The sequence below is a fragment of the Lithobates pipiens genome, unplaced genomic scaffold (genome assembly GCF_037356315.1).
Source record: "Lithobates pipiens isolate NorthernLeopardFrog02 unplaced genomic scaffold, aLitPip1_a1.2 Scaffold_10, whole genome shotgun sequence".
In the NCBI taxonomy this organism is placed as follows: domain Eukaryota; kingdom Metazoa; phylum Chordata; class Amphibia; order Anura; family Ranidae; genus Lithobates; species Lithobates pipiens.
Window position 1 is genome coordinate 216,705,298 of NW_027507686.1, and position 13,574 is coordinate 216,718,871.

The window sequence follows — 13,574 nt, forward strand, 5'->3', positions numbered from 1 at the left end:
GTGCACACATTTCACCTGTCCAACATACCTGTCTCTTCCAGCTGGAACATGTCAAGCACAGACTTGTACATACAAGCCTATCCGGTATTCATGAAATAGCAGTCTGGTGTTAAACTGCATGTATGTATGAGATCTAAAAGGAAAACTATAGTCTAGTAAAAGTTTTTTTATTCATACAAATGTGATTGGCCTAAAGGGTCAGCACTTCCTAAAAATATATTTCAGATTTGGGTGGATGGTGGAGAGATAAACCGCCTGAAAAGTGTCTCCTAGGGGTAATGGGAAACCCCGCATGAATAAATCAACGCTATATACCTCAAAATTACGCGGTGGGCTTGGCCTCCCTAATCTACAAGCTTATTATCAGGCGGCTCAGATAACACAACTTTCATATACCACGGCCAGGGGGCCTCAGCCCCTTTGGGTATCTATTGAAGCCCTTTCGTGCCATCCTCTTGCTATTGGCTCCCTGATGTGGCTACCAAGTCGCCTTCGCCCTCCTATCTTATGCCCTACCCTGTCCCACTCCCTTGAGGTTTGGGACAGAGTACGCCATCGTAAACCATTGGTGTCTTCACATACTCCCTTGGCTCCGGTGTTTTGTAACCCAGAGTTTCCACCTGGCTTGACCCCACAGGTATTCCAGTGGTGGCTCAATAAGGGCCTCCTACGGATAGGTGACTATTTACCTGGGGGCCGACCTCACTCCTTGCAGTACTTTGTAGAGACGTTACAGATGCCCCCTAGTGAGCTGTTTCGGTATAATCAGATTGTATCATTTATACGTTCTAAATTTTGTAGGATAGAGAGACCGTTTACTCTTACGAATTTTGAATTATCCTGCCAATCACAGGACCAAATACAGGGGCGTATATCTACCATTTATGCTACCATTACGGACCCAATTACTAAACTTCCCTATATGATCCATTGGGAACGGGACTTGAATCTTACTTTTGATCTGTCTGATTGGCAGGATATAGCCTATGCTTTATCTAAAATATCTGTTAATACTGCATTGATTGAGGCAAATTATAAAACTCTACTGCGATGGTATCTAGTACCAACCAGGATAGCTAAGATGCATCCGTCTACTTCCCCCATGTGTTTCAGACGGTGTGGTCAGCTGGGTTCAATGTACCACATTTGGTGGCAGTGCCCGATTGTAGCCAGATTTTGGATTCGTATATTTAACCTTATATACACGGTTACTGGGGTTAATATTCGTAGAGCCCCGGAGGTAGCGCTTTTTCAGAAGCTCCCTGATGGGGTTCCTAGGAAATCTTTTAAGCTGATCACATATATAATCCTAGCTGCTAGGATAACTATAGCTAGATATTGGAAGCAGTCGATGGTTCCTCTTGATTCTGTAAAACTTAAGCTTAACTGGATTATGGTTAATGATAGACTCACCTGGACCCTTCGTAATAACTCCAAGAAATTTAATGTAATTTGGGATCCATGGATCAACTATATTTCCCCACTGTGATTTGCCGCTGGTTGACCCTCTCTCTCTCTCTTTTCTTCTTTCTTTTTCTTTTCTTTTCTTCTCTCTTTCTTTCTTCTCTATATCTATTGTCTAATAAGATATTTTTATATACTTTGAAAAACAACAAGAGGTCGGGCACCACTCTGTGCGGTCGTTCCTAGTGGAAGAGGGGTGTAGGAGCGTTCTCCCCCCCTCCCTATTGTCTTTCTTTCTTTGTCTCTTCTTCCCACTGCTTTGCTCCGTTTTTATTCTGTTATTATTCTTGACAATATAGATATCAAAGATTTTATGTGCAAGATCCAATTGGGTCTTACAGAGGGTGGGACGGGTCTGTAGTTTTGATTGGTGGAACACCATACTTTTTTTGGGCTACTCTGTAATGTATAGTCTACCATTATACTGATTCCGTTTAACCTATTTGACTTATGGTTTTACGCTTTCATGTTTTACTGTTGATTGACCCGATTGCTGTATGGGACGAGGGTCATATTGTCCAGATTTTACTTGTTCACTGACCGTATTATTTGTGATGTTTTCTTACTGCCTCACCTTGAATTATAAATAAAAACATATTGAAAGTGAAAAGTGTCTCCTATCTCTCAGGGACTCTCCACACTTTGTGTGTCCATTATGTCCGACTCTTCCCGATGGACTTTTTTAAAACCCAACTCCGGGCAAAAAACCATTTTCCCTTGCAGTGGGGCTGAGCTCGCACTGCACGAGTCAACTGCTTGTTTTTGTCTAGGGCAGGGGTCTCCAAACTTTCTAAAAACAAAGGGCCAGTTTACTGTCCTTCAGGTTTTAGGGGGGCCAGACTGTGGCTAGTTGGAGTAGAAAATGCTCCTGTGTAAGTGCCACATCATTGGTTTTAATGAGAGGAATTGTGCTCCATTGCTGCTGTCAGTAGGGGGGGAATGGTGCTCCATCATTGGCATCAGTTTGTGGAGTAATGCCCCAAGGGCCAGATAAAGGCAAGCAAAGGGCCACATCCAGCCCCCAGGCAACAGTTTGGAGACTGCTGGTCTGGGGGATTAGAGAACAAAGATTTATTTACCTAATCCTCTGATCCACCCCACACAAGACTGGTTCCTGCGGCTCCAGCGCCCCCACCCCCTGCAGTATAGCAGGCTTGTGCCTTGCACTGCTCCTGACACCATTGTGTCTATAGTCCTGCTCTAGATGTGAGGACGTCAGGAACAGTCCACTGCTGGATCATGGGGGAGTGCAATCTGCAGGTGGAGCAGAGGATTGGTTGAGTATAAGCTTTATCCAATCCCCTAGACAAAAATAAGCAGCTGACCCATGCAATGCAGGCACAGCCCCACTGTACAGGAAAACTTTTTATTTGCCTGTTGGGCTTTAACTTTACATTAGGGCTCACACCATATTTACTGAGCTGCGGTAAACTGCATAGACCATCATAGACTTAACTAAGGTACACATAGAGAGCACTCGTTTTCTATGTGCCCTGTTCACAACATAATGCTGGGTTGAGATGTTTGGGGTCAAACATAAAAAGGCAGCGCAATGCATGGTATTGCATATCACCAAGTTACAACACAATGCAGTACTAGACTTGAATACATGTCATTTTGTGACATTTAAATAAAGTTTAAAAATAAATACAGTTTTAAAAAAATTTGGAAAAAAGAAAAAATATAGAGCAACAGTGTGATGAGTTGTAACAATGCCCAACCCTCACATTCTCTACACAACAGACACCAGGGCATACAGTATTTGGTACATGGGCTGCCATTAATGAGCCCTTAGTGAAAATGTAACTGAAGTTTTTGGAACATGAAATGGTGGACAGGAACAAAGTGGGAATAATGGCAGTGAGGCCTAACTGTTCAATAATGCAAAAAACTAGGGGCTGATCCAGCTCACCAGCCACTAATAACTAAAATAATACATCTTTGTGAACAGATACCCATTAATGCTCAAAAGCAGCTTTGTTTATTAAAATGCATATGAATTGGAATTGCCAGATTTGAGCCTTATAGTAGCATACTGTACTTCCTTGCTTAGTACTACTGCAACATTAGGAGTACAAATTTTGTGCAGCCAATCTTCTTATTCAGGCAAACCTACCACTCAGCACTCGCAGGACTGTGACCTCCCTCCAAACAATTGCAGTCAGGTCCAGGTTTAATCTCAGTCTATCATTGGACATTGAAAGAGCAGTAGTACAATGCCGGGGTCACCTATGGGCTCTACTTCATGTAAGCAAGGTCACAGTATTGAGGTCTGTGTCGGCTTTCCTTCACTTCAAAACAAGTTTTTCATTCCCATACAAGTCTATGTAAAACCTGCTTGAAGCAGGTCAATAGAATGAACTTCAAGAGGAGTTCCCCAAAAAAAAAAAAAAAAATATGAAAAAAAGTCAGCAGCTATAAATACTGCAGCTGCTGACTTTTAATAATCAGACACTTACCTGTCCCAGGGTCCAGCGATGCGGGGGGAACGAAGCCCCGCTCATTCCCCTCATTGCTCGGCGGCACCGGCATTCTAACTGTGGGCACCCGGCTGTGGCTTCACAGCCGGGCACCCACTGCTCATGCGCGAGCGGCGCTGCATGCCGTGATTGGCTGCAGTCATCTGGGACCTGTCACGTGTCCCAGATGACTGACAGGAGGGAGGGGGCAAAGCTGAGCCCTTCCTGTGCCAAGCGGAAGTGACGTCAAGAGCCCAGGCACTGAAGGAGGCAGACTACGAGGGACCCCCTTAGCAACAGGCATTTAGAGGCGAGTTAAAAAAATTAAAATTTCCAGATTTTTTTTTTAATTTTTTTTTGTTGAATTTTTTTTATTTTTTATGTGCAACTTCACTTTCAGGTCAAATACACCAGTCAGTGAATTCTGAATGATCTCAGAAGCATCTCAAACTGATGTCAAAATGATTCCGTAGCCATACGCCCTCTATCCTGTGCACAGAAAAGCAGCCCACATTTACTACAATCTTCATGACAGTTCAAATTTAACAGAATGCTCTTATGTAATATACACTATATTACCAAAGTATTGGGACGTCTGCCTTTACGTACACATGAGCTTTAATGACATCCCAGTCTTAGTCCACAGGGTTCAATATTGAGTTGGCCCACCCTTTTCAGGTAAGGCTGTCCACAAGGTTTAGGAGTGTGTCTATGAGAATGTTTATGAGGTCAGACACTGACGCTGGATGAGAAGTCTTGCAGTCTCAGCTCTAATTCATCCCAAAGGTGTTCTATCAGGTTGAGGTCAGGACTCTGGGCAGGCCAGTCAAGTTACTCCACCCCAAACTCCATCATCCATGTCTTTATGGACCTTGCTTTGTGCACTGGTGTGCAGTCATGTTGGAACAGGAAGGGACCATCTCCAAACTGTTCCCACAACGTTGGGAGCATGAAATTGTCCAAAATGTCTTGGTATGCTGACGCCTTAAGTGTTCCCTTCACTGGAACCAAGGAGCCAAACCCAACCCCTGAAATACAACCCCACACCATAATCCCCCCTCCACCAAATTATTTGGACCAGTGCACAAAGCAAGATTCATTAAGACAAAGATGAGCGAGTTTGAGGTGGAGGAACTCGTCTGGCTTACACAGAGGCCTGACCTCAACCCAATAGAACACCTTTGGGATGAATTAGAGCGGAGACTGCGAACCAGGCCTTCTCATCCAATATCAGTGCTTGATCTCACAAATGTGCTTTTTAAAGAACAGTCAAACATTCCCATAGACGCACTCCTAAACCTTCCCAGAAGAGTTGAAGCTGTTATAGCTGCAAAGGGTGGGCCAATTCAATATTGAACCCTACGGACTAAGACTGGGATGCTTGTAAAGGCAGGCGTCCCAATATCTTTGGTAATATAGTGTATATACAAAATCCTCTTCTGTAATGTTATCAGATATTTACATGCATCTGCCTTTTCTTTTAAATTCAAATGTTTGAGACAAAAAACCTTCTGCACAGTTCAGGGAGAGTTACAGTTCCTCTACAACTTCCGTTTTCTGTGTGCTGATCAACAAACAGCAGTCGAACAATATAGGACCTCTGTGCCCGACCACCAAAACTCTCCAAACTGCGTCCTTTGCTTGCCTTTATCCAGCCTTTGGGTCACTATTTCATCCACTGATACCAACAACGGTGCATCATTTCCTCCACTTACACCATTGGAGGGGCACAATTTATCACAATGACACCAACAATGGGGTGCCATTCCTCCCACTGACACCAACGATGGGGTGCCATTCCTCCCACTGACACCAACGATGGGGTGCCATTCCTCCCACTGACACCAAAGAAGGGGCATGGTTTATTCCTACTGACATCAGGATCTTTTCTGCTCCCATCGGCATCCCTAAAGTCTGAAGGACGGTAAACTAGCCCTTTGTTTAGAAAGTTGAGACCCCTGCTCTAATGCTCCATTTATGAACCTATAATATTTCTAGGGACTGATCAGAAACTTTCAGCACTGCAAATAAACAGCTCACGATAAAAAACAAAAAAGGAAGAAAACGAAATGTTATAAACATTATTACATTTATTGGCAAATCCTGATTTTTTTTTTTATACTTTGCATGGTCCTTATATTGGGCTAGAGAAATAATTGTTAGATTAGGGAGCCTTTCCCTCACTTTCCATCTTTGTAGCAGATGTCAGAAGGACAGTAAATGAGGAATCTGTATCGATGATCAATGGTACCTGTTGTGGCGCTGCAGGTGTATGCCCAAGCCTCCGGCAGAAGATGCACAAACACGTCGCCCAATAATCCACCAATAGCAAAACTTAACAGTTGCTTTAGCCTTTTCGAACTCTCTGTAAAAAGAGCAAACAATGTAAATACACCCAATTCCTGGACCAAGAACAATCTGCATTTGACAACTTATGACTATTCCAGAATTATATTAACAGAATGATAATCAATATTTTTAGCATATTTGAAGCCCAAACCAAATTGTAATGAATTCAATGCAGCTTAGAAGTCCTCAGATGAGGATACTGCTTTAGGTTTCCCTTTTTTCAGGCCTTAAAACTTTTCACCCGATAAATCTGCAAATAGCACTTCCTGTCTGTGTGTCTACACTCACTCCTCCACTGTATCTATGAAGGGAGCCATGGTTGTCACTACAAACACGTCTCCCTTTGTTCATCTCTATTACATGGGTACTAGGAAGATAAGCATTTTACAAAAGAAAGAGAATATTGTTTTTGCCTTTTGTATAGCTCACAGGAAGTGACTCTGCATTTATGGCATGATCAATGGGTATTTTCTGTACTTGCTGAAATTTGTCTTAGCTTAAAAATAAAACGAAAGCAGCCACTGCATCTCAGAACCGATAAGCTGTAAAATGACATTTTTATTTTTAGAATGAATTATCTTTTAACAAGGAAAAGCACAAATACTTCATGTAGCTCTGCTCCAAGTGCTGATGCTGCTGCTCTGATGAATCCACCACTAGACAAGGGTGCAGGTGTGAATGTGCTCAAAGATAGAGACACACTGCACACCAACAGCAGCCCCCGACAGGAGAAGGCAGTGTTTATTGCTATGGCTATAGCAGCCGCTGGCAATAATCGTAGGTAAAACCCGGCATTCTGGTTTCACTCAAGTTGATCGGCAAACTTGGTACATTCGGCCTGGCTATACATGGTTCTAATCTTGCCGGTGCAACAGGAAACTGACAAAATTTGAACCATGTATGGGCAAGCCGATTGCACCAAGTTGATTGATCGATCAGCTTGGGTACAATCAGCCTGCCGGATTTACTTATGATTATCGGTAGCAACTTCTATAGCCGCATATTCACTGTCTTCTCCCGGCGGGGACACTTACCCAGCCGTGGTTGCAGGAAAGAAATTTGCACCATTTATGGCCTGCCTTACAAAACTTGTGCTCACCACCATGTGATAAATGCTATATGCTCAACTCATCAAATTGACCCTTACATTATTCTGAGGTCAACTTAAAGAATGAATCTCTTTAAGCCAAAATTGGATGCATGTCACCTTTAAAATCACACTTCCAATCACCGCTCATTATATGGCTCCAGTCTGTCATCCAAAAGGAGAATGGCACCATACAAGACAGAAATAGTGCTCACTTACAAAAAAGAGCAGCACAACACCATGCTTCAATGGTGCTTAATGCATAGCCCACACTAGACACTGTACAGGTCTCTCAAATCAGCAGCCCCAGCTTGATGACAATATTAGTATTAGGCTCCGCCCCCTGCACACGGTACACCTGGAGGGCTGGGCTTCCTCAGTAGGAGTCAGCTCACTCAGTAGTAACCCGTGCAGGAGGCGGAGCCTAACGCAGATGGGGATATATTGATTTGGATGTGGGGAGTGTTGTGGATCCGATCTGACAGCGTTATAGCTGCAATAAAAAAGGGGAGCTGTTTTTATTTAATTTAGCTGTGCAGATTGACCAATTTGTATTGGTCTCTATACATGAGGTTGTGGGCAATCCCTAACTACTGCAGTCCCAGCATGGAATGCTAACCAAAATCTAACAGAGTGTGTCGGGATGTAATGTAATAATTCTACAGCTGGAAATCTGAATTATGCTTATTATTTGGCAGATCCTGTCGTTAACCATAGATCCTTGACATCTGGAGGAACGCAGGTGGCCTGCAGTCTCAATAGGCTTGCTGGAGAGACGGCTACAAAGTCTTGGAGCCAGGCCTGAAAATGTCAACCTTCTGGCATCCCTCCCACAATACTTCTATCCATATTCTGACCCTCCTGCAGATCCATCTTATACCATGGTCCTACAAAAGGTTCAATGCATTGGCCTTGGCCTGTTCCAAACAAAGTAGATTTGTTCCTGCCACTGAGCTGAAACAAGATACAATCGTCCAAAAAATCCATTTAAATAAGGATAACACGGCACCGGAAAATGCTGCACCTGGCCTCTGATCTTTTCTGCCATCCAAAGCCCTAGAACTTGCTAGACTCACCGGCCTAGCGTCATTACAAGATATTTACAGAAATCGCTTACCTTCGGACCTCAAAGCTGCACCGGCCTCAATGGGAATCACTAAAAGGGGGAAGACTCCGCTCAGTCCCACCAGCAGAGAGGCAAGCAGAGAGTAGATCCAGGCATCCACCGAGGAGACGTTGGTGTTCTCACAAGCACGGCTTCCTGGGACACAAGCAGAGCTGAGCTGGGAGCCCAGACACACAAAGCACAGCCATGCCAAGATCCTGCCCCACATCATCCTGTATGGAGACAGCAAATACAAAAACTCTGTTAGGAAAAAAAAAAAAAAAAGGAGGAGTTTTTCCTCCTGGGGGTAAATATGTAAACATCCAGTCAGTTCTTGTATAACAAATCTCATTGGTAATATTCATCTGTTTTGTTGGTGAAGTGCACCTGTCAAAAGAACTTTTGAGCTACAAATCTAGAACAAACAGGCTGTATGAGTGTGTCAGAAAAGGGTCGTATTTCTATACTTGTTCCAGGTCAGAGACTATGCATGACAGCCAGGGATATAGCATTCTTAAACAGAGATCAGCTTACAGAGTTCTATCCCACTGTGTACTTTATTATGATAAGAATTCCAAGCGCATGTTAGCTGCTGGAGAAAGAAAAGAATATGGCTTGACCCCCCATCAATACATTCAGTGTTGATAGAGGAATCCCTCCTGCAGCACTACTGTGTCCTACCAGCAGGCCCCGGACTGCCGTTTGGAGGCCACTGGTCTATAATATATATATTTTTAAATACAAAAATCTTTAAAAAATAAATAAATAAAAAATAATGAATATGTACACAAAGCATAGACAAGCAGGAGGGGATGAAAACATCCCCAAGTGATGGTCTGCTTCAATATCTTATACTATAGAGCAGTGATGGTGAACTTTGGCACCCCAGATGTTGATGTGATGTTTTGGAACTACATTTCCCATGATGCTCTTGCCCTCTGCAATGTAGTTGAGCATCATGGGAAATGTAGTTTCAAAATATTTGGAGTGCCAAGGACACCACTCCAGGTTGGTCTAGGGCTGGGGACAAAAAAAAATAAAAAATCGACTGGAATCTTGAATCAAGTTGAGAGGTTAAAATCAATTAAAATTTTCAGCAAATCGATTCGCTGACACCATGCCACTCCTGAGGAGCTGCGGGCAGGAGTTTTTAGGCAAGGCCACGGCTTCACCTAAACTCCTGCCTGCAGCCCCCCAGGACCGGCGCGGTGTCCATCAAAATAAAGAAATAAATAAATTTTAAAAAACTTGCTTTGAATCATGACATTTTTTTTTTTTTTTGGAGAAAAATCGCCCAACTCTAGGTTGGTCTGATGCATGATCTCCCACACTATCCTGAGTCCACCGTGTGCAATGCCCAGCTCATCAGGTGAAACCCAGGATACATGAAGAAACTTCCGACGGCTGTACTGTGCATTTCATAAGGTGGAGGGTGGAGGAAGGAGAAGATAGCAGAGGCCCATCACAAAAACCGAAGAGCGGAAGAAGACCCCCAAATGGTGACGAAGGAGAAAGCCGGGCTCCTCCGCTAGTAAAAGAGTCAGCGGTAAAAGAGCAGCAAGAAGATAGCGGAGGAGCCCGGCGAGAAGACCCCCGGAGGTGTTTTTTTAATTAACACTTTTTTACCCAGGTGAATGGGTAGGGGTACATTGTGCCCCATACTCATTCACATAGGGTAGGGGGCCGGAATCTGGGGGCCCCCTTATTAAAGGGGGCTCCCGGATTTTGATAAGCCCCCCCGCGTGTAGACCCCGACAACCAACGGTCATCAACATGGGGACAAGGTGCTTTGGGTTGGGGGGCTGCAGGGACTTAATTTTTCAGTGTCCGCCCCACCTCCCTACATTCTCTCTCTGGATAGGCGGGGCGGGATGGGGCGGTCCAGACAGGATGTAATTGTAGTAACGCCGCCCAAGTAATGGGAACTGCGTTACCATGAGAGGAAGAGTAATCCGTTAGATTACTCGTTACCCTCTAAAGTAACTGCATTAAGTAACTCCGTTTATTTTACCTGAGTTACTTACGTCACTGTTTAGGAGTGTGTCTAGGGCAGTGATGGTGAACCGTGGCACCGCAGATGTTTTGTAACTACATTTCCCATGATGCTCAACTACACTGCAGAGAGCCAGAGCATCATGTGAAATGTAGTTCCAAAACATCTGGGGTGCAAAGGTTCACCAGCCTTGGTGGAGGGGGGATTATGGTATGTGGTTGTTTTTCAAGGGTTGGGCATGGCCCCTTAGTTCCATACATTAGTGGCCCCTTAGTTCCAGTTAGGCTCCTTTCAGCCTTGTGCGACTTCAAAGCCTCTTGATTTTTTCCACAATGATGATGCAACTTGAAGCAATGCCTGTGTAACCCTGAGGTCTATGGACCTCAAGTCGCAAGTTGGACCAAGGTAGTGCAAGGACTACATTGAAGTCGCACAGATATGAATGGCCCTCATTGGAAATCATGCTGTACAACTGCAGTCCCAAGTCGCACAAGTGTTAAAGGGGCCTGAAGGGAACTCTTAAGGCATCAGCATACAAAGGCATTTTGGACAATTTCATGCTCCCAACTTTGTGGGAACAGTTTGGAGATGGTCCCTTCCTGTTCCAACATGACTGCGCACCAGTGCACAAAGCAAGGTCTATAAAGACATGGATGCAAGAGTTCAGGGTGGAGGAACTTGACTGGCCCGCACAGAGTCCTGACCTCAATCTGATGGAACACCTTTGGGATGAATTAGAACGGAGACTGCAAGCCAGGCCTTCTCATCCAACATAAGTGGTCAAAACATTCCCATAGACACACTCCTAAACCTTGTGGACGGCCTTCCCAGAAGAGTGGAAGCTGTTATAGCTGCAAAAGGTGGACCAAATCAATATTATACCCTACAGACTAAGACTGGATGCCATTAAAGTTCATGTAAAGGCAGGATGTCCCAATACTTTTGACAATATAGTGTATGTAATAAATATCAATAAAGTGGTATTCTTACAGAGTACAGCCGTCCAAAGTTTTTTATGTATACCTGATCAGCTCTAAGTTTGTTCCAGATCAGTAGCTCATTGGGGAATAAGAAGATAATGCCGCAGCATGGACAACAAACAGAAGCTCTCACATCCCTATGATCTGAACCAACCCAAAATAAAAAATATGTAAAAAAAAAAAAAAAAAAAAAAAAAAAAAAAAATCTACTTTTGAAAGATTATCCACTTGCCGACCTCTGCACACCGATATATACATTGGCACAATGACAGCAGTGGGCAAATGGGCGTACCTGTATGTCCCTTTTAATTGGCTGGGCTAGCACGTGCGCATGCCATGTACAGTGTGGCCATGCCCGTAGGACCTGCGGACTCGATGTCTGCCGATGTCCCGGGGAAATGCCTAGTGACATGACAGAGATCACTGCTCCCTCATCAGGAGCAGTGATTACTGTCATGTGAGTGGAAGCCCACCCCCCCCCCCTTAGAATCACTCCCTAGGACACACTTTACCCTTTGATTGCACTCTGGTGTTTAACCGCTTCCCTGCCAGTATCATTTACACATCAGTACATTTTTATAGCACTGATCGCTGTATAAATGACAATGGTCCCAAAATAGTGTCAAAAGTGTCCAATGTGTCCGCCATAATGTCGCAGTCACGATAGAAAAAAAAAAATAAAAATCGCAGAACCCCGCCATTACTAATAAAAAAAAAAATTTATAATAAAAATGCCATAAAAACTATGCCCTATTTTGTAGATGCAATAACTTTTGCACAAACCAATCAATATACGCTTATTGCGATTTTTTCCCACAAAAATATGTAGAAGAATACGTATCGGCCTAAACTGAGGAAAAAAATGTGTTGTTTTTTTTATATATTTTTGGGGGATATTTATAGCAAAAAGTAGAAAAAATTCCCAAAGTTGTTGCTCTTTTTTTGTTTATAGCGCAAAAAAATAATAACCACAGAGGTGATCAAATACCACCAAAAGAAACCTCTAATTGTGGGGGGGGGGGGGGGGGAGACATCAATTTTGTTTTGGAGCCATGGCACACTACCGCGCAATTGTCAGTTAAAGCGACGCAGTGCCGAATCGCAAAAAGTGCTCTGGTCAGGAAGGGGGTAAAATCTTCCGGGGCTGAAGCGCTTATGAAAAAAACACTTCTAATTCTAGGGGGATCCAGTTGTAGCTTGCAGTTCTGCTGTTGGATTCCCCATAACATAAACATGGATTGCAAAAAAGCAACTACATTACTCAAGTTAGTCGTACTTGGTGCAAAGCAACAGGGCAATAAAAAAAAAAAAAAAAAATGATATATTATATATATATATAAATATAAATAAAATAAAAAAGTAGCTTTTCAGGTGTCTGGCGACCCGGCTCGGCAGGTTTTTGCAATCCCTGATGTGAAATGAATGAAAACTCAAGGAAGGGAAACCCCCCTCCTCCATATAGTGACTGCAGTGCATATGAGGACCTGGGAATGCGGAGAACTCACCGCAGGAATCCCGAGCAATGAAATGAAGCCAGCAGGCCCATTAACCTGCCGGTATTTACCAAAGACAGAAATGTCAGCCTTGAGGGTGAACTAACTCAATACATAAAAAGTTTGCATTCCTCATAAATGAAAAGTGATTTTTTCTTCCCTCTATAGACCACATTCTGCTGGACTGACAACCCTGGGCGACAATCACACGCTTACCCAGCAAAGCTCTATGGACTGATTACGCTGGATTGCTGAGCGGTGCCTGCTGTACAGATTAGGAGCTGAGCACTCAGATGACAAGGAGAATATTCACAATCCGGCAAAAAAAAAAAACAACACCACGAAGGAAAAGAAGGAAAAGAAGGAAAAGGAGCAAAAGGCAAAATGGTGAAAAGGTTCACAAGGATGAATGTGAGCACTTCACCTCGGGGAAGGGGAGATCCTGCAGCCTCTGACTAATACAAATAATGAATACACCTTTACTAATCCCTCTCACATCTCATATTAACAAGCCTCCAGGGGCTGTTTTTTCCCCCTGAATTATCCTTATGTAACATGTAATCAGTATTTAAATGGCAAACGTTACCGAAGAGCATTCTCTCTATACAGCTGGCTCCAACACGCCCAACAGCTTCCTGTACACG

General features: G+C 43.6%; 1 protein-coding gene across 2 annotated transcripts in view; it reads right to left on the reverse strand.

The window, feature by feature from the left end:
* SLC39A13 (solute carrier family 39 member 13) overlaps nucleotides 1–13,574 on the reverse strand; it is a 70,862-nt gene that overhangs the window by 43,332 nt on the left and 13,956 nt on the right. For both annotated transcript variants that reach the window (XM_077460982.1, XM_077460983.1), the window contains exons 2-3: nucleotides 8,477–8,697; nucleotides 6,175–6,288 (exon numbers count right to left, since the gene is read on the reverse strand). In XM_077460982.1, the coding sequence (XP_077317108.1) occupies nucleotides 6,175–6,288; nucleotides 8,477–8,696 (334 nt within the window). In that variant the 5' untranslated portion in view covers nucleotide 8,697. The remainder of the gene's footprint in view (nucleotides 1–6,174; nucleotides 6,289–8,476; nucleotides 8,698–13,574) is intronic.